General features: G+C 39.5%; 10 protein-coding genes across 14 annotated transcripts; 5 read left to right on the forward strand and 5 right to left on the reverse strand.

Moving 5' to 3' along the window:
• The first annotated feature begins 1,000 nt into the window (after window positions 1-1,000).
• tsu (40S ribosomal protein S12 homolog tsunagi) lies at window positions 1,001-2,135 on the forward strand. Its single transcript, XM_088041984.1, has 4 exons — window positions 1,001-1,236; window positions 1,289-1,432; window positions 1,486-1,747; window positions 1,796-2,135. The coding sequence occupies exons 1-4, from the start codon at window positions 1,176-1,178 to the stop codon at window positions 1,821-1,823; spliced, it is 495 nt and encodes a 164-aa protein (XP_087898110.1). The 5' UTR covers window positions 1,001-1,175; the 3' UTR covers window positions 1,824-2,135.
• Window positions 2,117-2,593, reverse strand: LOC148171262 (uncharacterized). Its single transcript, XM_088041985.1, has one exon. It carries the CDS (start codon window positions 2,492-2,494, stop codon window positions 2,165-2,167), a length of 330 nt encoding a protein of 109 aa, XP_087898111.1. The 5' UTR covers window positions 2,495-2,593; the 3' UTR covers window positions 2,117-2,164.
• A 98-nt stretch (window positions 2,594-2,691) lies between these two features.
• On the reverse strand, window positions 2,692-3,533 carry LOC148171263 (thymidylate kinase). Its single transcript, XM_088041981.1, has 2 exons — window positions 3,087-3,533; window positions 2,692-3,039 (listed from the first exon to the last, which is right to left on the reverse strand). The coding sequence occupies exons 1-2, from the start codon at window positions 3,418-3,420 to the stop codon at window positions 2,723-2,725; spliced, it is 651 nt and encodes a 216-aa protein (XP_087898107.1). The 5' UTR covers window positions 3,421-3,533; the 3' UTR covers window positions 2,692-2,722.
• A 336-nt stretch (window positions 3,534-3,869) lies between these two features.
• Window positions 3,870-5,014, reverse strand: Elp6 (Elongator complex protein 6). The gene is made up of 2 exons (XM_088041980.1): window positions 4,940-5,014; window positions 3,870-4,700 (listed from the first exon to the last, which is right to left on the reverse strand). The coding sequence occupies exon 2, from the start codon at window positions 4,688-4,690 to the stop codon at window positions 3,947-3,949; it is 744 nt and encodes a 247-aa protein (XP_087898106.1). The 5' UTR covers window positions 4,691-4,700; window positions 4,940-5,014; the 3' UTR covers window positions 3,870-3,946.
• On the forward strand, window positions 4,894-7,889 carry LOC148171265 (mitochondrial dicarboxylate carrier-like). Its single transcript, XM_088041978.1, has 5 exons — window positions 4,894-4,984; window positions 5,220-5,406; window positions 6,760-7,000; window positions 7,053-7,260; window positions 7,306-7,889. The coding sequence occupies exons 2-5, from the start codon at window positions 5,241-5,243 to the stop codon at window positions 7,546-7,548; spliced, it is 858 nt and encodes a 285-aa protein (XP_087898104.1). The 5' UTR covers window positions 4,894-4,984; window positions 5,220-5,240; the 3' UTR covers window positions 7,549-7,889.
• Window positions 7,890-7,987: 98 nt separating this feature from the next.
• On the forward strand, window positions 7,988-9,152 carry LOC148171266 (mitochondrial dicarboxylate carrier-like). Its single transcript, XM_088041979.1, has 4 exons — window positions 7,988-8,253; window positions 8,298-8,541; window positions 8,585-8,789; window positions 8,835-9,152. The coding sequence occupies exons 1-4, from the start codon at window positions 8,088-8,090 to the stop codon at window positions 9,072-9,074; spliced, it is 855 nt and encodes a 284-aa protein (XP_087898105.1). The 5' UTR covers window positions 7,988-8,087; the 3' UTR covers window positions 9,075-9,152.
• Window positions 9,094-11,570, reverse strand: Dgkepsilon (diacylglycerol kinase epsilon). Of its 4 annotated transcripts, none has more exons than XM_088041973.1 (10): window positions 11,480-11,570; window positions 11,338-11,399; window positions 11,069-11,270; window positions 10,853-11,021; window positions 10,310-10,806; window positions 10,120-10,265; window positions 9,903-10,071; window positions 9,692-9,857; window positions 9,496-9,644; window positions 9,094-9,389 (listed from the first exon to the last, which is right to left on the reverse strand). In XM_088041973.1, the coding sequence occupies exons 3-10, from the start codon at window positions 11,240-11,242 to the stop codon at window positions 9,267-9,269; spliced, it is 1,593 nt and encodes a 530-aa protein (XP_087898099.1). In that variant the 5' UTR covers window positions 11,243-11,270; window positions 11,338-11,399; window positions 11,480-11,570; the 3' UTR covers window positions 9,094-9,266. The 4 variants fall into 4 exon arrangements, with proteins under 4 accessions (XP_087898099.1, XP_087898098.1, XP_087898097.1 ...); XM_088041972.1 differs by having other exon boundaries at window positions 11,069-11,277; XM_088041971.1 differs by having other exon boundaries at window positions 11,069-11,399.
• A 56-nt stretch (window positions 11,571-11,626) lies between these two features.
• Mlh1 (DNA mismatch repair ATPase Mlh1) lies at window positions 11,627-13,982 on the forward strand. The gene is made up of 7 exons (XM_088041968.1): window positions 11,627-11,863; window positions 11,909-12,108; window positions 12,145-12,572; window positions 12,622-12,848; window positions 12,897-13,114; window positions 13,160-13,596; window positions 13,666-13,982. The coding sequence occupies exons 1-7, from the start codon at window positions 11,690-11,692 to the stop codon at window positions 13,962-13,964; spliced, it is 1,983 nt and encodes a 660-aa protein (XP_087898094.1). The 5' UTR covers window positions 11,627-11,689; the 3' UTR covers window positions 13,965-13,982.
• A 12-nt stretch (window positions 13,983-13,994) lies between these two features.
• Window positions 13,995-16,344, forward strand: lic (dual specificity mitogen-activated protein kinase kinase lic). Its single transcript, XM_088041976.1, has 5 exons — window positions 13,995-14,129; window positions 14,255-14,352; window positions 14,399-14,784; window positions 14,831-15,027; window positions 15,082-16,344. Exons 2-5 carry the CDS (start codon window positions 14,282-14,284, stop codon window positions 15,433-15,435), a joined length of 1,008 nt encoding a protein of 335 aa, XP_087898102.1. The 5' UTR covers window positions 13,995-14,129; window positions 14,255-14,281; the 3' UTR covers window positions 15,436-16,344.
• On the reverse strand, window positions 15,926-21,643 carry l(2)k05819 (transmembrane protein 94-like protein l(2)k05819). Of its 2 annotated transcripts, XM_088041966.1 has the most exons (13): window positions 21,226-21,643; window positions 20,095-21,178; window positions 19,715-20,047; window positions 19,494-19,667; window positions 18,995-19,448; window positions 18,824-18,948; window positions 18,543-18,691; window positions 18,223-18,348; window positions 17,676-17,940; window positions 16,543-17,395; window positions 16,400-16,493; window positions 16,180-16,344; window positions 15,926-16,131 (listed from the first exon to the last, which is right to left on the reverse strand). In XM_088041966.1, the coding sequence occupies exons 1-13, from the start codon at window positions 21,333-21,335 to the stop codon at window positions 16,059-16,061; spliced, it is 4,005 nt and encodes a 1,334-aa protein (XP_087898092.1). In that variant the 5' UTR covers window positions 21,336-21,643; the 3' UTR covers window positions 15,926-16,058. The 2 variants fall into 2 exon arrangements, with proteins under 2 accessions (XP_087898092.1, XP_087898093.1); XM_088041967.1 differs by lacking the exon at window positions 18,223-18,348.
• Between the last annotated feature and the right edge of the window lie 49 nt (window positions 21,644-21,692).

Below are 21,692 nucleotides of genomic sequence, written 5' to 3' on the forward strand. Positions count from 1 at the left end.
AGGTATTTTTAACTTGGCTGGTACTTTTCGCTACTGTAAAATTTAACTTGTTTACGACAAAACGAGGCAGAAAATTAAAAAAAAGCGAAAAAAGTCTCCAGAGGACGAGGAAAATAATTAAAAGATTATAAATATCGTGGGGTCCTTTATACAGTTTGGGGAATTGATACTCGATGAATGGGAACAATTTTAATAAGAAGTGGGAGAGGAGTAGTGTCAGTGGGTGGTATTACTCCCCTCAACGCATCTTAGCGACAAAGTTCTCGAAAATTGTAACTCAAATTCATTGAGAAAGACAATGCCTATCATTACTCATAAAAAAGTAAAATTGTTGCATTTTGCATTTGAACGACCAAATCTCTCTAACAGCGAAGAATTACTAAAAGAGCAATCATGTTAACACCTCGTCTTACCAAAAATCATAAAACAATGCCACGACGCATGCATTCGCGCTGATGGGGGTAATTTATTTTTATCTTCCTCGCTCCAATAGCAATTATTGTTTTATTTGTTGCGCTCATCCTTTTGTCCATTAATCGGTCTTGGACTCACCAAAAATTCATGTTTCTTGATGTGTGTGAGAATGAAAGAATGCAAGAATCTCTTTCGCGCTCGGTGTCCCCCCTTTCTATTAAATTTTATTCCATGCATCGGGTGCCAATTCCCCAAACTGTATGTCCATTCTAGACAGGCCATTGAACGTATTCTGCTCGAAAAGTGAAAATATCTCAAATATTTGGTGTGGTGTTGGGAACAAAAAAAATTTTGAAAATTTTTGAGATTTCGATATTTCTATAACATTTTTGATTAAATCAAGTCCAGAGGTCCTTCAAGAGTGCATTTATCTCATTTAGATAAAGCGTGAGTTGGTCGTTTATCCAAAAATTAGAAATTTTGCTCTAAAATTACAACCAATTTTCAAAATTTCTGATCCCTTAGGACATTTTTTTCTCCGACACTAGATGGCGAATCAATCGGAAAGAAAAACTCGCCACCTCTATCAACTTCGTAAACTCTTTGACGCTCCGTTTGACGTATTTTTGACACTTGACAGCTATCAGCCATCAACAAAAAGTTTGGCTCTTTGAAGTGGTGTGGCGGTTTTAGAAATTCGTTAATTTAATCGAAAATCGAACAAAAAGTCGTAATTAAGTGGAGCGTACATTAAAATATCAATGGCGGATGTGCTGGATATTAATGACTCTGTCGAATTAGACGTCGAAGATGAAGGCGATCGTAGGTTATAAACTCGTTACATTTTCTTGTATTTCTAATAAACTATTCACAGAGAGTGTTCTTCGCCTGAAAGACAAAGTCGTTAAAAGAAAAGGTCGTGGATTTGGCCCGGGAGAATCCAAAGAACACGAAAAAATCCGCGGATATGAAAGCTTAGACGCTGGAGATCATGGTGATGAACCAGGACCACAAAAATGTAATTAAATTAACATTTTAGTCAAGCTAGAGTGGGCAAATTTACTGTTTTAGCCGTGGAAGGATGGATTTTGTTTGTTACGTCAGTACATGAAGAAGCTAGTGAAGATGATCTTAGTGAAAAGTTTTCTGAATTTGGACCCATTAAAAATATCAGTATAAATCTAGATCGGCGCACGGGGTTCCTTAAAGGATATGCTTTAATTGAATTTGCAAGTTATGAAGAAGCGTTTTCTGCAAGAGAAGCTTTGAATGGTTCACTTCTTCTTGGACAAACCATTGGTGTGGACTGGTGTTTTGTTAAGGGACCCAAAAAGTAAGTTGGTCATTGAATTTCAATTTGATCAAGTGGTTTTATTTTTAGGTCAAAGAAGAAGCCGAGAAGACATTAATAAATCCTGGCTTAGCTTTTTTTTACTTATAATATACGAAAAAATAAACTCAGTTTTTTACTGTTATCTGTAATAAGTGATCTACAATAATAATTTCAGGATGTCAAGGTTGTCAAATCAAACATAATAATAGAAAAATAATAAAATGGATCAATTTTTTCTAATTGAAATGCCTCAATGATTATTGTATAATGTATAATTAAAACGTTTTAGGTAGAAGGTACAACGGGAAAACTGAACTACAGCACCAAACCTGAAGAGACCTAAATAAAAAACACCTCAAAACCTTAATGAATGAACTGTTTATTAGAATTTTGTTTCATTTCCCTGTTCTACAGAATTTAATAACTGTCTTCACTCTCCTCTCTGCGAGTGCGTTGCTGGCGACGCTTGCGAATTCCTCCTCTTCGGCGTCGTCTTCGCGGTGCCTTTTTCGCCATTTCATGATACGGATTTTTCTCTGCGTCGCTCATTTTCCGCCATGCTTCCGCCGCTTTTTGCATCAGTTGAGATCCAGATAATCCACTATTCTTTTTTCTGAAGTCTTGTAGGAAATTTAAGAAAGGGTTACGATGCAAAGTCGACAATTTATCCTTTCCGGACTCTTTTTTAATGATTTTTGTCGTACTTTGCGCCATTGAGGGTTTTAAAAATGACAAATAATATGACATAGAGAATTGAAGATGGCTAGATTTTACAGTTTGGCGAGGTTCTGAATCTTTATTGACTTTTAGATCGGTTGTTTGTTGATGTATGGAAATTTAGAGGGCATTTTTAGATTTTCCGGATATTTGGTGGCAATTTATAGGAGCCATCTTGGAAAATAGGAAAAGGAAGAGTGAATGTTTTAGAAAATAACGACCCTGTGTAATGTAATTGGAATGTAATATAATTAAGCCTCATGTAACCTCCTTCTCAAAACGTAATTCTTGCAGCGGTTGAGATTTCACGTCCTTAATTTTATTCAAGACTTTTTCAAGTAAAATTCCATGGATGTCTTCTATATTACCATCAGCAGATACCGTTTCCCATCCTTGCTCCACAGACATTTCTTTGTAAGCCTGCGCCACCTTTTCCTGAGTTTCCTTATTTTCATAGCGTTCATCGCCATAATTAGGTCTTTGGGACATCACTGTTTGGTTTAAAGTCAACAAACAAACCAAATCCGGTTTTAACAGTCCTTCTTCAGGAACTTGGCACCACCGCTTTCGTATATCTAAAACAAAAGAAGTTATTACAGCAAACGACTGAGTTGCTATTTACTTTTTTTAACAGAAGAATACACCACTCCTGAGAAGGAGTATCTATCCACTATAAGTGTAACTCCTTGTTTGAGCAAATTTTCCATTTCCTGTTTCTTCTCCCATCTGTTGGCACAAAATAAGAGATGAATGGCCTCATCAGACAAATTATTGCTTTGTTTTAAGTATTGGTCGATGATCCCTCCAATATTAGTGGTTCTGTCTGGAAAGGTTATGAGACGCGCGTTGACATCTCGTGATTTCAAAGACTCCACGAGTTTTCGACATTGCGTTGATTTTCCAGATCTATCCACACCTTCTATTACTATCAGAGCTCCACGTTTGAGGGGGTTCATTTTGTTAAACAGGCAAAATCGAAAATCTAACAACTCTTGGATCTTAAATTTCAATTGACACCATTGTCGCCAACACTAAAACACGGAAATCCCCAGATTAGCCCCAAAATACCCTGAATTTGAGGCTTTAAAGTTGTTTGACAACACGATTTGAGCACATTGGGGCCCGTTCAGGAACTTTCGGGCCAAGAAAGCGATATTTATTAAGGAATTGCTCTATTTACGTAAAAAACGACTACATTAATTTTTGCCCCCCAATTTCAAAAAACCCTAAAAATGGGGGGAGTTTCAAATTAACCAACGAATCGTTTTGTTTATATTTTAATTCCATTTTTCTTTTAAGTGCCCTTCGAGTCCGAATTACCGACTGTTTTTCAAAGGTTTTTTACTGTTTTAGAAGTATTTTTTTAAGATGGGATACTAAAAAGGGACAGGAATAAACTTGCGAGTTAATTAGCAATACATGTATTATTAACTGTAAACAGCGATACTATAAAATATAAAAGCGAAAACAAAAAAAATCAGTCTATTTGTACAAATTGTAAACAGACTCTCCAAGATGGAAAGTTTTTATCCCCTTATCATAAGCCTTAAAATGAAACTGAGTTACCTGCGCATTCCCTGACTTTTCTATGTTCAGTACTCCCGTAACCTCCCTACTTAAACCCGTTTTTAAAGGCATCACCTCGATTACAACATCAGAGACATAATTCAGATTATTACAGATAATCTCATCTGATTTGCTACAAACATGCGTGTTAATCACAACAGAAATTCTCTCATTATCAATCAAACTTAAACAATAGTTTATAAAACTTATAATGTACTTTAAGTCGATTCCTAAGTCTAATAAGTGACTTATATCATCAATAATCAGATACACTTTGTTAGGTGAAGAGGCTGCCAAATCATCAATACTTGACTTAATATTAGTAAAGAGCGCCTTAACTACTTGTTCCTTATCATCAAGGAAATAGTTGGTGTCATTGCCAATGTCATCAACCAAGTCCTTTAGAGGCTCAATTGTCTTGATGCTCCCTTCTTCAATGCGCTTGAGAAAATCGTACCCTAACCGCTTCCCCACATTGTGGTAGTGCCCCAAAGTATTGTGCAAAATAACAAAACACAACTTGTTATTTTCGGCCAAAATCTGCTTAATTAGGTGCGTTATCACGAAATTCGAATCAATATTTCCATTTTCCTTAATTGAGATGACTCTGTCCGTCGCTTTGATGTCCAACGACACCAGCAGTGGGTTGATGGTGGCCATTTCGGCGATCCTGTAAACTCATTCATTCAGCGTCGTTATGTAATCAATAGAGGTCAAGGCGAGCGCACGTACAGTTTGAATGACAGTGGTGCGGTTTGATACGTATCAAAATTGATTTATAAATTAGTGGGCATTCACGTGGTGGCGTGTACGGACCATGCGGAAGACAGGCACGTCTGTTTGACTGTTTAGATTCGATTTTTGACACGGCCCCTTTACACCGCCGACAAATGTGATTTGAAGACGTACCTGTCGTAAACGCCAGGAATCCACCTTCATTAGCCCCCAGTCGCAGTGAGTACGCCCAACACGTTGCGGTTCACTCTGAAAAACGCATTTTATTGAACATAACCTAGAAAATGACATGTGTCACTCACGCGCCGCAAGGTGGCGTCGAATGTGCGCTAATTTTTGAACTTTTCGGCTAATAATAAAGTAAATACTGCTTTTGATAACATTCGATAAAATCGGATTTCTCATTGTCATTCAGTAGCAGTCGGTGAAAGGTGCACGTGATTTCTGTTTTCAGGTCGAGGCCGAATTTTCCGCAATGGCCAAAGAACAGAAGGTTTCTAAATGGTACTTTGGGGGCGTAGCCTCTGCCATGGCGTGCTGCTGCACGCATCCTCTAGATTTGCTAAAGGTCCAACTTCAGACACAACAGGAGGGGAAACTTTCTGTAGTAAAACTGACTATTAACATTGTCAAAAAGCAGGGTGAGATTCTTTAATATCACTGGTAGAAATTAGGAGTAGAAGCCTGGATCGCCGTCTTCGATGTTAATTAGATAGCTTAACATGTAATTATCGTTGGTAGTGATTTCGTAATGTGTGGCTAACTCTCTAAAAACTTACATAAATAACCGTTTTGTGTGGTAATTAATTTAAAATTGGACTGACATTGACTTTTGATTTGAATATTTTGACGTTTATTGACGTCACGTGGGGGTTTTCACACCGTGTGGTTGGTACTAATGGTTACAAAACACATCTAAATTGAAATGTTTTATTTCAAATAATTAAACTTTCATAAATTAACCAGATAGTGTTGTTTAATGGGTTCATTAAATATTAAACAGAAACTTCCTTTTCATGATGAGTCAACACACCGCACAGAGATATGGTGAACTCAACTCAGTCGGCTTTGAACTTACCAGTCATGTCTTTGATTGAGCAAACATTTTTTATTTGTGTCAAATAATGTGACGTCAAGATAAAAACAGTTTTTGAGAATAGCAACGATTAAAATGTCTTGAAAAAGATGATTTAAGTAACTAAAACATGACTAAGACACTTTCTCTTGGTTTGCAGGATAGATTTTGCCTCACAATTATCGCTAAATAAGTAACAACAATAAAAGATTGTTTTAATCAACGACATGCTTTGGCAATGCAAAGCTCCTGAAGATTACATTTTTGACTCGATTTTCATATGTTTTTTTCTCAAAAAAGAACACCTTGATGAGAACACTGAAAAGTGTAATTTAAAAAAAAATCAGTTCTTGCTTTTGTTGCTTATCTGTTTGTAGAAAATTGCCTTTTCGAGTAACAATTTAATAATAGTATTAAACCCTGGCCAAAAAAATTGTCGTCATGCATATTTTCAAACTTTTAAAATTTTCAGCCAGTAAGTACCTTTGCAGAAGAGAATATGGCGCCAGGAGACTTCGTAGAGCCTTCACCTTTTATGCAGAGAAGCATCATAAAAAGTGTCGAGTAATTTATTTGGTAATTTTTAGAGCATTTCTTTAATTCCAACTACCTGCAAAACACAAAATTCCTCTCTATTTAGATAAAAACTAAAAATATTTTAGCATAGCTACTCGGCAGATTTTCCGTAATTAACGCACGTATCACTTGAATCCTTGACTTATTTTTAGCAAAATGTTGCCAACTGTTGTTAGATATTTGATGAGTCAAGTTAACGAGTTGCCGAAGTGCCAAATCGTACAAAATTATGATTGACCTATACCCCTTTTATACTCTCTCGGTGTTCTTTTTTTACACCCGTTGGACTACTAACACCCCCCAATCGTCCACTTTTTTCACTAACACCCCCTTTCTCGTTTAGGTGTCTTAGCTCTATACAACGGCCTCTCCGCCTCTTTGCTGCGCCAGCTCACGTACTCCACCACCCGCTTCGGAATCTACGAAATGGTAAAACAAAGAATGGACAAAGACAGTAGTTTTGCAAGTCGAGTGGCTCTCGCAGCCTGCGCTGGATCAGCTGGGGGCCTTGTGGGAACCCCTGCTGATAAAATCAACGTGCGGATGCAAAACGACATCAAACTTCCACCTGAGAAACGTCTCAAGTAATTGTTTTTATACACCCCCAGATAGCTCACTTTTTCCTTCTGTTTAAAGTTACAAAAACGCAGTGGATGGCCTCTGGAGAGTTTACCGCGACGAAGGAATGACCCGTTTGTTTTCAGGCGCCACAGCTGCGACGTTTCGCGCGGCACTAATGACTGTCGGCCAGTTATCATTTTATGACCAAATAAAGACAACGTTGTTGACGACGCCGTATTTTGAAGACAATCTAACTACTCATTTTGTTGCTAGTCTCAGTGCGGTAAGTTAAAATTAATGATAGTTCATTCATTGAAGTTTTGTTTAGGGAGCTATTGCCACCACACTGACCCAACCCCTCGATGTGCTCAAAACTCGTACAATGAATGCCAAACCGGGAGAATTTAAGGGAATGTGGGACATTATTTTATATACTGCCAAACTTGGGCCTTTGGGATTTTTCAAAGGGTACGTGCCAGCTTTTGTAAGACTGGCGCCCCAGACTATTTTGACCTTCGTTTTTCTTGAACAGCTGAGGTTCAATTTCGGGGTCTTGCCAAAAAGTGTTTAACTTGTTTTAAGTAGGGAATTGGTTTAGGGTAGATGAATGTCCCCAAAAGTAGAGATTTATACCGCGACTTCTTGGACGTGTCTCAAAGACAATCCAAGGAGCGAATGTTATTTATTTAAGTAGTCGAAGCCTAAAATAGTTGTTGTTTGGGGGAGTCCCCAAGTTGGTGATGTTTCAAAGTGACATTGTTTTAAATCGGTCGTAAGTAATAACTTTGCAATATCTGTTTTAGATGATTTGGTTTTACGTTTTTATGTATTTTAAAGTTGCAATATTGTTGTTTATATATTTTTATAAAATCATATTTTATTTTCACTAATAAAACAGATGTAGCGGTAAAATTACCTCATTTTATATTGAATACCGAACGGGGGCACTATGAAAACAACTCAATAAAAAACGTTATCAACTGTACAAAAAAGTGTCACATAAACATGCAAATGCTTAGATAACTGCCCAACGAAAACCGATTCCGACTCGCAGACCACAAGTACTTGTCAGATTGACAATGACTTGACCCATCTAAATCCCAATTGCCAATGTCAACCGTCGACAAAGTCCCTCGATGGTATTTCGGCGGCTTAGCCTCAGCCATGGCTGCTTGTTTCACCCATCCGTTAGATCTGTTAAAGGTGCAACTTCAGACCCAAAGCGGTAAAAAAGTGTCAATCATCCCCCTAACAGTAGATCTGGTAAAACGAAATGGTAAGACTGGTGTTTTAAAACCGCACCTTCACTCCTTCTTCAAGGCATTGCTGTTGGGCTGTACAACGGTCTGACCGCCTCTTTGTTGCGTCAATTAACTTACTCCACCGTGCGCTTTGGGATTTACGACACGGCTAAACTCTTCATGGGGAGAGACTCCAGTGTAGGAAGCCGCATCGGTGTGGCTTTCTTCGCCGGGACTTTCGGGGGTTTCATCGGGACTCCTCCTGATAAGGTCAATGTTCGGATGCAGAACGACGTTCGATTACCCCCGGACAAGAGAGTGAAGTACGTTGGAGACAATACCACCACCACCTAACGAGAGTTTCAGTTACAAGCACGTATTTGATGGGCTAATTCAGGTGTACAAGAAAGAGGGCTTCTCGAAGTTATTTACAGGGGCGGAAACCGCTTCTTTCCGAGCCGGCGTTATGGCAGTAGGCCAATTAACATCGTACGATCAACTCAAGAAGTTAGCCATGGCTTCGGAGTTTGAAGATGATTTGTTGACACATATTCTTTGTAGCATGGGGGCGGTGAGTTGGAATGGGGGGTGAAACGTGTTTGAAAAACTGTTCCAGGCGGTGATATCAACGACAATCACGCAACCGCTTGATGTCTTGAAAACGCGAATTATGAGCGCGAAACCGGGGGAGTTTAAGAGGATCATCGACGCAGTTATTTTTACAGCGAAAGAAGGACCGCTGGGGTTCTTCAAGGGGTATATTCCCGCGTTTTTAAGGATCGGACCTCAAACTATCCTCACATTTGTGTTTTACGAGCGGATGAGGATACATTTTGGGTTTATTCCCGAAGAGTAGGTGTTGTTACGTACAAAAGTTTTTCCTTGAAAGTGTGTTAAAATTTATTATCACAAAACATAAACGATATTAAAAACATTTGATATTCTTAATAGTCATCACATTTAACATAACGTGGATAAAGTTTGTACTAAAAACTACAATAAGTTCGAAAATGGCGAGACAAATATTTGAATACTGGGTAAATGCAAGTTAACATCTATTTTGATTAATAAGTACTGGGCATTTGTTTACCAGGGTGACTGTAAGAACTCCTGGATGTTGCTCCCACGGTTCCCCATCAATTTGAATGGGAGATTTCGCTTTTAGTCGCACCTGAAAATTCGTCATTATAATATTTTGAATTTCGTGCCCTCGTTTTGACGTTAAGTACAAAACAAATTGTCAAAATAAGGGCGCGGAATTTGAAACTCGATCATACTTGAACAGTCTTTGCTTGTCCTAATCTGACCGGCGTTGAAAGCCCAACTTGCAACTGTGCTATATGAAAAGACGAGTAAATCCCCAGAACTTCTAAAACGCCGTCATGATACGACTGAGATGGTTTCGTGGAAGAGTTCCCCAGCATTCCTAAAACACAAAGTGGTAAAGTTTGTACATTTTCCCCGAAAAAGTACCCCATAAATTAACCCCAGCTCCCCAAGACGGGATATTTAAGATCACAATAGATTCTAATTCGGGCAGATCGACGTGTTTCCCATCCAAATACAGTTCAAGTTTCTGTTCCAAGTTCTTACAATCAGAAGTGACGACTTGTTGGGTACCAAAACAAAGATATAGAATCTGAAATTAAGGCGTTAGCAGTGGAACCTCGACCAAGGGTACAACTTTATTAAAAATTCTGCTACTGAACACATAGAACAGGCTGTCCCGGGTCTTATGGAAATTCAATGCGACCTGGGCGTCGACTCCAATGCCTATATAGTTGTACATGTACAAAGTTTTACTTGGAATGCGCAAACCTAAGTGTCTAGAGGAAGTAATTTCGACTTTCCACCTAAAATGAGATGTAAATTCAACGAGTTTCATTGTTTATTGTTAGTACCGATCCAACTGTGCTATTCTGGCGTCTTGAACGTTTTGTAGGATCTCCCCCACGTCCAATTCCGGTGGATTTTCTTTGCCCCACCCCAAAACACGACTTAAGTCGTTTCCGGTTCCCAAAGGAACAATCGCGAGAGGGGGCTCCGGCTAAAACAACGTTAAAATTGCGAGGATGAATTCCCGTTACTTACATCCAAATCGAGTTTATGTGATGTTGTTAAAACCCACGCCACTGTCCCATCGCCTCCTCCAACCAAAACTCTGATTTCTTTAGGAGCTAGTAAAACTGCCCATTGCAACGCCGCTGGTGGTTTTCTTGAACTCAAATCAATAACTTGAACGGGATTGAGGTATTTTCGAAACTCCGAAAGTACTAAAGCCCCATCATTATTCCCGGACTTTTTGTTAGCTATTACAACAAGCGGAGTCCAGTTTTTCCAACCCGGATCTTTCACTCCCCGCAATAAAAGATGTTTGTTTAGAGCCCCTTTGCGTCTGGCCACTTGGACGCACCAAGGGGGCACAATCATGTTTTTAAAAGGCCCAAAGTCGCACTGCTCTGATAGTTTAGACAGACAGTTTGTATGCACGGTTCTTTGACACCAGCAGCACTGGAAGTCAATAAGACCAGGATCAATTGAACAGTCTTCATTGCAGTGGCAACATGTCGCCCCCAAAGGGAGATTCCCTAAATAAAAGTTTAGAGGAAGAGGTTTATGATGATGGGGGCTCACCTTTGACCCAGTGGTGCACATGGCGGTCGTGATTACTCGTGACGATTTTACACTGAAGCTTTGTGTTTGCTTTTTTTACACATTCAGGGTCTGCACAAACGCCACAGCAGTCACAGTAGACCCCAATTCCATTAATTAAGAAGGATTCGCAAATGGAGCAGTACCACGCCTTAAATTCAAGCTTCTGAGATTTGGAAATGGGTGATTTAAAGTTACCTTTGCCGTGATTTTTATAGGAGTCCAGCTGTGATTTTTTGAGGAATCTCTGATGGGGACGTTTCCATCACCACTCAACCATTTAAAAATGTAAAAACTCAAAACGCAAATTATAAAAGTGCCAATAACAGTCGGTACACTTAAAGGGGGTGATAAATCACCCACCAACCACATTTTTGAGTTTAAACAGTTTCGCAACTTACTGAAAACTGCCATAGTTTTATTACATTTTGTATGGTTTTCAAGGAGAGTCTAGGTTTCAAACATACGTGAAAAAGGGGCTTCATCGGTACAGCTTCTTACACAGGTGGGGTATCAAGATAAGAATAATCTAAAGAAACATGGAAATCCAATCAAAAACTAAACAGGGAAAGTTTTACACGCAACTAAAAATATCGTAAGTTAAATTACCCGTTCCTGAGACGACCTCGGAATATTAATTACTTCCACTCCGTAAATAACGCAATTAACATTAATACCCACATTGCGCTATTTTAAATACAAGTTGTTGACATATAAACAAAAAATTGTTGTCATGCTCTGACAGCTGTTCTTGACAGTTGACACGTGACGTAGTGAAAAACGAAATTCCCCACATTTGAAATTTTAGCGAGGTTAGAAATGGAGCCCCAAGAAATTAAAAAGTTAGACGAGGCGGTAATCAACAGAATTGCAGCGGGGGAAATTATACAACGTCCGGCAAACGCTTTGAAAGAAATGATAGAAAACAGTTTGGATGCCAAGAGTACAAACATACAAATTTCCGTGAAAAACGGCGGGCTCAAGTTTTTACAGGTCTGTAAAAAAGGTGTTGAGTAATACTATCTAATTTGTTTCCAGATTCAAGATAATGGCACCGGAATTCGGAAAGACGATTTCAATATTGTGTGCGAACGCTTCACGACGTCAAAACTGCGGGAATTTGATGACTTGCAAAGTATAGCGACGTACGGGTTTAGGGGCGAAGCCCTGGCGAGTATAAGTCATATAGCTCACTTGTCTATTGTTTCAAAGACTTGCAACGACGTGTGCGCTTATAAGTAAGATTGTAATGTGAGAATTTTAATATGGTTTAGAGCTAATTTTGTTGATGGGAAGCTGCAAGGGGCCCCGTTACCCACAGCCGGGAATCACGGAACTATTATTACAGTTGAAGATCTTTTCTATAACATGCATGTCCGGAAGAAAGCCCTCAGGAGCCCTGCAGAAGAGTACCAAAAAATATCAGAAGTTGTAGGAAAATACGCCATACATAACTCCAAAGTGGGGTTTGCACTAAGGAAATCCACTGAAAATAACGACATTAGGACGCCTCCAGACTCCACCTGTGTCGATAACATCAGAACTGTCTATGGAAACATCATAGCAAGAGAATTAGTGGAGTTCCAGGTGGATAATGATCTTCTAAAATTCAAAGCAGGGGGGTACATGACTAATGTGAACTACTCTAGCAAGAAGTTCACTTTTCTTCTCTTTATTAATAACCGGCTAGTTGAGTGCCAGAGTGAGTTTGAGACTAACTTCTCTTCAATTTCTTCATTTTCAATTTTCAGACTTCAAAAAATGTATTGATCAGGTGTATGCCACTTATTTGCCAAAAAACTGTCATCCTTTTGTCTATATGAGTCTGGAATTGGACCCTGCGACTGTGGATGTTAACGTGCACCCAACTAAACACGAAGTGCATTTTCTGAACGAGGAACAGATCGTGGAAGCAGTTTGCGCAGCGTTGGAATCAAAACTTTTGAAATCCAACAATTCCAGGATATATTATACTCAAGTAAATTCTCTCTCAATTTTCTTCAGTATTTGTTACTTTGGTCCTTAGGCCAAACTTCCGGGAGTTCAGACGGAAGCCCTACCACTCAAAGACCCCGAAAAGGGGAACAAAACCATCCAACCTAAAGACCTAGTTAGAACAGACTCCTCAACCCAGAAGCTGGATAAGTTTTTTGGGGCGCAAGAACACAATAAAAGTATTCTAGATCTGAACTCCTCCAAGTCTAAAGAAGGAATGAGTGCCTCCTTGGCCTCTAAAGTGAATAGGTATTTCCACTTATTCCATTTTCTTTTTTACAATTAAAATCGTAGAGTTGATACCGAACTAACAAGTATCCTAGACCTGCGAAAATCGATTGAAAAAAACTGCCATCGAGTCCTTCGTGATGTTTTTGCCCAACATGTCTTTGTAGGGACTATTGACCCCTCTCAGGCTCTGATTCAGTACAGTACAAAATTATTCTTGTGCAACACACGGAAAATTCTGTACGAGCTTTTGTACCAGTTTTTGTTGTACAATTTTCAAAATTTCGACTCTATTTGTTTTTCGAAACCTTTGCCCATTTACGAGTTAGCATTGCAAGGGCTAGAACAACCTGAAGTAGGATGGAGTCCCGAAGACGGCGATAAAAAAGATCTAGCACAAAAAGTCACGGAGATTTTAACAGAAAAAGGAGAAATGTTGCAAGAGTATTTTTCCATAAATATTGATGAAGAAGGCCAACTTAACTCACTGCCTCTAATTTTAGGTTGGTAGGAAAACCAGACTTGCCAACACACTTCTAAACTTCAAGGTCTCCTAAAACTTTAATTTTTAGATAAATATACGCCGGATATAGCCGGACTTCCAGTTTACATCGTACGACTGGCGACGGAAGTTAACTGGGAGAGCGAAAAAGAATGTTTCGATACTTTTGCCAAAGAAACAGCTCTTTATTATTCCCAAATGAGTGAAGAATCGGCGTGGGAGGGAAACGACTGGAAGTGGATAACAGAACACGTGGTGTACTCTTCAGTCAAAGATTACTTTATACCTCCCAAAAAGTTTACAGAGAACGCTGCAATTCTAGAAATCGCAAATTTGCCTAATTTGTACAAAGTGTTTGAACGGTGTTAATAAATTTCTTTTTGTTAAGTTGGTAATGGTGAAAATATCACCAGCGCCCTCTTCTCTGACATTTTAAAATAACCAACTATCCCAGTTTCAGTGTACGAGTTGCCGTATATGGTCATAATCAGTTAAAAATATTGAAATTCACCTTTCCTACTCAAACCTTTAAAGGTGAGATTTCTTTCCCCAGACTCGTGTTGTAACGTTGTTACCCCTTCTATACTGTCACTTGTTTTGTTTGGTGACAGAACATCCATAGTCACTTGATGTGTTTGTTGTAAACAAGTAATTTTCAGTTAACTTTCGTACTGCTTGAAAAGACCATGGCAGCCCCTGGACGTAAGAAGAAGCATAATTTGCCGAAATTACAAGTATCTGATGATCCTCCACCAATGTAAGCTTTCGAGGTTAGGAAGTTCAATTTTTACAAAATTTTTTAGAATCGCTCCTGCCAACCTAGATAAACGAACAACAATAACCATAGGCGACCGGACTTTTGATGTAGAAGCCGACGATTTAGAAAAAATCGCAGATTTGGGGCGAGGGGCTTATGGGATAGTGGAAAAAATGAAACATGTCCCTAGCGAGACTATCATGGCTGTAAAACGCATCGCTGCCACTGTAAATACACAAGAACAGAAAAGACTGTTGACTGATTTAGACATCTCAATGAGAAGCAGTGACTGCCCTTATACTGTCCAGTTTTATGGAGCTCTGTTCCGTGAGGGCGACGTCTGGATTTGCATGGAAGTTATGGATACGAGTTTGGATAAATTCTATGCGAAAGTTTTCAGACACGGGCGAAAAATCCCAGAAAATATGTTAGGTATGAAATTATCCCAAGTTTTCAGTGTTACCAATTTATTTTCTAGGTAAAATCACATTTGCTGTAGTCAGTGCTCTCCACTATCTCCATTCGCGTCTCAAAGTCATCCACAGAGACGTCAAACCCTCCAATATTCTAATTAGTCGACATGGCGAAGTGAAAATGTGTGATTTTGGTATTAGTGGCTACTTAGTTGATTCTATAGCAAAGACCATTGATGCTGGGTGCAAACCATACATGGCTGTAAGTTTAAAAGTATGTAAATTTAGAGGTGGTATAAGTAGTGTTGTTTTGCAGCCGGAAAGAATAGATCCTCAGGGTAATCCTTCGCAGTACGACATCAGATCGGACGTGTGGAGCTTAGGGATTTCGCTGATAGAGTTGGCAACAGGTCAGTTCCCATACCCCAAATGGGGTTCACCATTTGAACAACTTAAACAAGTGGTCACTGATGACCCACCAAGGCTGCCTTCTGGTCAGTTTACGACCGAATTCGAAGACTTCATTACTAGATGTTTACAAAAAAAGTACACTGATAGGTCAAACTATGACCAGTTGTTAAATCATGATTTTCTCGTCAAACACAAGGAAATGAACACCGATATTTCTTCCTTTATTTCTGAGGTGTTAGACTTGCCAGACAACCCCTGAGATTCGTGCAATATTTCTTAAGTTAGGATTTATTTTATTTTACAGATTTTAATTTCGTTTTAGGAGTCTTTCATTTCCTTTATTCTCAATTGACTGGCAAAGTACAAAGTAATTGAGTTTTTATGACAATGCACGTAATTAGAAACACCCCAAAAGCGTGGGTTAGAGTACTCACTTATTAGTATTTGTTGATTAACAAAACTAGTTACAAAAGTCAATTAAGAGTAATGATAGAATTATATAACTTTGAATTGTTTTTCAATTCCTATTTTATTTTGCATCACATTTTAAACTCGATTTAGCAATATTAATGCTTCTAGAGTAACAAGCCGCGATTTTATTATTGGCTCCTTTTGCTCAATTATGTTTGAGTACATTTTAAATCTATTTTATTTATTTTAATTTCTACTAGTATTACTCATCTTTTAATCTAACTAGATTGAATGAACTTTAATTTTATTATTAAATGTGTGATAATAAAATAGTACAATAAAATCAACACTTTTATTTAAAATGACTATAAACAGTCCAGTCTTGTTCGTAATAAAAGTCACATTTTTCATATTAAATATTCACAAGGTTTTACACGTAAAATATAAAAATATATTCAAAGTTGGTTGCTTTTAAAACGGAGAATTCATCCCTAATTTTGTTCCAAAATCCAATCTCGCACGCTTTCGGAACCTTTTATTGACCCTGCAAACGCAAAATTAACTCCAATTAAATTATTTTTCTCAAACTCACTTAATTTCTTGTTGCTTGATTAGCTCGTTAATTATTAAAATTAAAAACGGCGACAAAGCTGCAAAAATAATCACCCAAACTGGTATACTAAATCTCACGGAGTCTTCCGTACTCTTCTTTAAATTATAATAATTTAAAACAGTATAAATACTTTGAATTACGACTCTGAAAATAAACTGTTGAAATCATACGCCATAACTTCAAATCTGTCGATACTTACAAAATAAAAATTGTGGATAGCCAAAAAAAATTCTTGAGCGGGGGTCTCTTGAATACTATATGATCTCTATCAACGAATCCTACAGAAATAATCACTGAAAACGAAATAGTTAATTTTTCGTGGGGTCTTATGGCAGAACTCACCAAAATGCAATACAACAATGAACACAATAATTAGTCTTGCCGATGACAAAGTCCAAGATTCCTCGCTCCATTCATTTTCCGTCGGTAGGTAAAAATACTGACACGTGCAGTTCTGGATGGCACAAAAATCGACACAATGTCCCGTCAAGATTCCCGTAAAAGTCACAAGAACAACGATAACAGTTGGTAAAAACTTTAATCCGTAACACCACAGAATGAAGAAGCAAATATCGAGATTAATCCCAACTGTGTTTTTTCCTTGTGGTCGTTTCATGACTTCTGGATCAACCGGAAGACCCATCAGAGACACACTTAACAAAGGAATGACAACACAAGCCAACCACAACACGTTGCCTATGGTTAACAAAGGGGGTAACATCAACAGGACTGCTACCAACTGCATCAAACTTAAAATAACACAGCATGCTACCCAAAACTGGATGGAACTCCAGAGAATCGTAATGAAATGACGAGCTTCCATGACGAGGTGGTAGAAAGACACGGGATCCTCACGTTTGAGACACAATGAGCAAGGGATGGAGTTCAAATCACGAGACAGATCTATAGGAGAGTCGCAGTTTTGGGGTTTTTGGATAACTGTGATTTTTTGGCAGAATTGGGGGTACATGGGAACTACAGCAATACTGGCGTCTGCTTGCATGAAAATCCCGGCGTTCTCGCAGTTCGCAGCGGAGCCCATGATACAGACGATTTCTCCGTAATCTTGCATTATATTTAACATTTCACGAGTGGCTGAAGGTGTACAGTCCGTGAAAAGCGAGACTAAAAGGGGCACATTGTCTATCAACTCGATGTGGGGGCGAATTTTATCGATCCCTCGGGGAAGCTTCGCCTAAAATGAAAGCAGTTAGTGGGGTTGGACGCGCGTGTGCTGCTTTCGCCGCTTCATTTTTTGTGAAGATGATATATTGGTGAGGTTTGCCCATGAATTTGCAGATCCACCACCTGTTGGTCTGTTAAACACGCTTGAATGAAGAGCGATCGAAAGAACAAGACTTTGGTGGCGCATCTCGAATTCGCATTAATATAAAAATCTTGCAAAGTGCAGATTTGCGGTGGTAAATGACGAAAAAGACGTCGAAACAGCACACTAAGTGTTATAAAAAAGGTACCCTGTTGCTCATGTCGAAATTAATGGGGGCACTTTGTTCGGTGCTATCAGTGAGACAGCTCAACGACTGCCAATCATGTGAGGTGTTGATATCATTGTGTATGTGCACGCTATCATGACTTGCCAACTTGTTGGAGTAAACTCCACTTTGATCACTGGAGTTTTTATACAGGTGCTCTTGTTCCGTGTCGAATTTTACCACTGAATGTTCCATGTTTATAGCACTCGGGGCCGAGAAACTCATTGTACGTGAAGACTCCAAATTACTAAAGTCAAGTTTAAATGATGGTTAATGATAATCAATCGGTTGCCATGGTAATTAAGTTAAGCAGTAAGCACAAACCAGCTACAACGTACGTTTTGCTATACTACCCACGTTTCATAGCCGGTGTACGTGCATGCAGAGGTACAGATAGTTTAACAATGAAATAAGTTCTTTGTTGTAAAGATTCAAGGTTCATTAGTAGATGATTTGGAAACAAAGAACTGATTTGGACACCTCCATGAAATGTGGGCTCTGTGCGTAATTTTAAGTGTAGTTGCAGTACCTATCGAGTAAACAAGACTTTTCATCATTATGTGGTGTTAACTTGCGAGCACTTTGCGACAATCGCCTCTGCCTCTCGTTCCTAGGATTGGCATTAACCGTTTTTTCGGCTTGTCCACTATCACGTCTGTCCTCCCAGAATTAGTACAATAAAACACACAAACATTTAAGTGAACAAAGATTAGTAAAAATGATTGTGAAGGATGACGTGACAAAGTCACGTGTTAAATGAAACGAAATTAAAAGAATCTGCAACTGAAATGTGACATTATCAAGCACTTGGACAGTTACAAAAACGACCTATTTACTGACGGATTTTACCTGTTACGTTCACTCAACAGCGAGATGTGACAGTTCCAACCGCTTTCCAAGCCCATTTTTTCGCTGAAAACTCGAGAGCGGAGCTCGTTCTCCTTGCTGAAGTGGACGAAGCGGATGCAGGCGCGCTCCAACTGCTCTATTAATTGCACCTGAATCGAGGGAGAAACGATTACGGACGGACAATGTAAAGCGATACTTTAGCGGACTAGTACATAAACTTGTTCGTTATTTGCTCTACTAGAATCGTTGATTAATGGGGTACCAACAAAATCATGCATTACCATGTCGGGCAGCGCTTGGTACTGCATGGTCACCATCCCGATGAAAACCTGATTGCACTGCATCTGGAAGCAGCTGTCGGCGTCCGACACGTCCAAAGTCGGAGGATCGTTGTACAACAAAGAATCTGCGACTTTTTAACATAATAACTGCAATACCACCAACTGATTTACCGGTGCTGTAGAACTGCCCTAAAGGTGTCTTAATCTTGGGCTCCAACACGCTTTTGCAGTCCCAATGAACGGGTGTGGGGCTCCGGTAATTCATATACAGATGTCGACTGTCGCTCGGTAGTTCCAAGTAAACTCTACTCAACTTCGTACTGATGCTCTTGTTCAAAGGTCTGTACGCAAAAGCTGTACAATAAGCCGTGAGACTGCTTCTTTGATAAAAATCTTGGATTTTCTTCCTATCGGAGTTTGATAAGGGGCAGAGGTCGAGACCATCCCAATAATCGACACAAGAATCGAGAATTATGTCCGCTGTGCCTTCGGAAAGAAGCTGCATGGATCCACTACTCAGTTCTTTAACGACAACTGCGAACATGTGAGGGAAAGGAAACTTGAGTTTCGTCGACATTTGCAAACAACGAGCGTATTTATTATCGCGACGGACCATTTCCGGTTGCTGCAAGAAAAGTTAAGTTCTCGAAATCGCAGTATTTTCAATTACCAAGTGCCTGAAGGTCGAAAGTTGCTGTTCTAAGGCAAAGATCTTTTGGGCTTGGTCCACGAAACCGATCTCCTTAGCTAGTTCACAAAGGCATCTTCGATTTATCACGGGCACTAGGTTTTCGTTATAAATGGCCTCGCAGGTGATGTGGCTGCAGAATGCTGAATAGTGTTCCTGCAACAATAAAAATGACTTCACGACTCTTCCAAACCGAGATTTACCTGAGTCTCTGCATTGCACGTGTTCAACAGAATCGCCAGCCCCAGAGGCTTCAAAGAAGTCAGGTGTTGTTGCCAGTTGTGCTCATCAAAATGCAACTTAAAAGGCTCCATGTGGTTATGAGTGAGATCGAGGACTTCAGCAGTGGCCGAGTTGGGACTCTCGAAGTTATGGTGAGGAGTCCCACCAGCACTGTCTGCATCAACAGACAAATCCGCGACGTTCCCTAAACTGGAAGAAGGCGAACTGTTCTCGTTGTTGTGAAGGAAGAACACTTTTTCGGCTGTTGGGTTCGGCCAAGATAAAATCCCTTTCTTGTCCACACAACCGAGGGCCTGAAATTCTAACATTACCACACTTCCATTCACTTCTTTTTCCTTACAGTAACTGATCCGAGGACGTGGAGAATGTTGGCTGAATGCACCAAAAGCTCCGGTTTTCCTTTGATTATAGAAACGAAGTTATCCCATAGTTCCTGGCGCCGATATGTCAATTCCGAATAGTCAATGGTCGTATTCTCCGTGTCTTCCTCCAACGGGTTATCACTGGTGGCTTCGCTTTTGCGCGAAATGTTTAAAATACTGCGAAATCGCGCCAAACCGAAGTAGTTCAGTAAGTTCCATACTGCCGGAAATACGAGAGGTAATAAAGGTAAGACCACCGAAGCCGGAACGACTAGAAACATAATCGTGGCGTGATTTTCACCCAAAGGAAAGAAGTAACGAAATAAATTGACCGTGAAAGTAACGATGAGACTAAACGGTAATAAAAATCGTTCGATGATTTTGATCATAACGAGATGCCTCTGTTGTTGGACTAAGGTGCTTGGACGATCTAGAGCTTGTTCTAAATAAATTTTTAAGTTGTTCAGATACGGAGTTTCTAGGAGTCGGTACTTCTTATTTTCTAGCGGTTTTCTGGACTTTGGGGCACTGAAAATCTCATTGGCACTTTGTAGAGATGGTGAAAACACCTCTTTAGCATGTAAGAGTGGAAATTCGGCTGTTTTGTCGATAGCTTCACAATAGCCAGGGCTTACTTGTCCTGGTTTGATTAGTATGATGTCGTCTTTAACAAGAAGTGCCCATGGTAAGTTGACTAGTTGGTTATCCCTGTAGGTGAGTTGAAGAGTGATACAAGGCGAAAATGGTGAACACAAATTTGGATAATTTTGAGCCTCCCAATGAACACTTGCGCTTGCTTTTTTAATTCTGTCCAACACTGCTTGGACTCTAGTCGGGACTTCCTCGTGCCGCAACTTGTTGTCGTACAATACCACCGCCACATTGCAGACAAGCAAGAGAAGAATAATAATACTTTCACTCAATAGAACCAGACTGTTGTCAAGTAAACATGCAATAAACAGACTTATTATCGCCCATAATTGGAAACTAGAAGACACCCAATTGATCGTTGTTTGTTGGCTTGAATGGTGGAACGTGTCTCTAATCCATGATCTTGACTTTCTGCAAGAAACAGATCAAAATGTCTCCCCAACTCGCGGGTCACAAACCTCGCCTTCTGTGACCATTTCAACTGTTGCAACGCAGTCTCGATCTCAAAATGGAGTTTCCCGAGGGCCTCCCGTGTACTCAAACCCGACTCTCCTGAATTCGTTTCCATTTCAACCGACTTTTAGGTTATGTTTACATCGGTGACGCCCTACATTTATAGCCTTCAAAAGTGATTTAATGCACTAAACAAGACGGGTTGGGACGTAAAAATCACGACTCTTTCATTTTTTAAGTTTGTTAGTCGATTTTATTTGTATGACATAACCACATTGACGTGACCTTGGTACTTGTCAATAGGCTGTCAGTGTCAGACTGTCAACTGTCACTGTGCCACATGTAGGTTATTTTTCTTTGCGTTTGACACTTTCAATTTCGAAAAACGCAATTGTCAGTGCCGGAATTTGAAGGTAAAACGAAGTAACCGTAAAATGTTTTGAAATATCAACGGGTCTGGAATTAACATAAA

The sequence above is a fragment of the Gnatocerus cornutus genome, chromosome 7 (assembly GCF_029298725.1).
Source record: "Gnatocerus cornutus isolate USDA-ARS CGAHR chromosome 7, icGnaCorn1.1, whole genome shotgun sequence".
In the NCBI taxonomy this organism is placed as follows: domain Eukaryota; kingdom Metazoa; phylum Arthropoda; class Insecta; order Coleoptera; family Tenebrionidae; genus Gnatocerus; species Gnatocerus cornutus.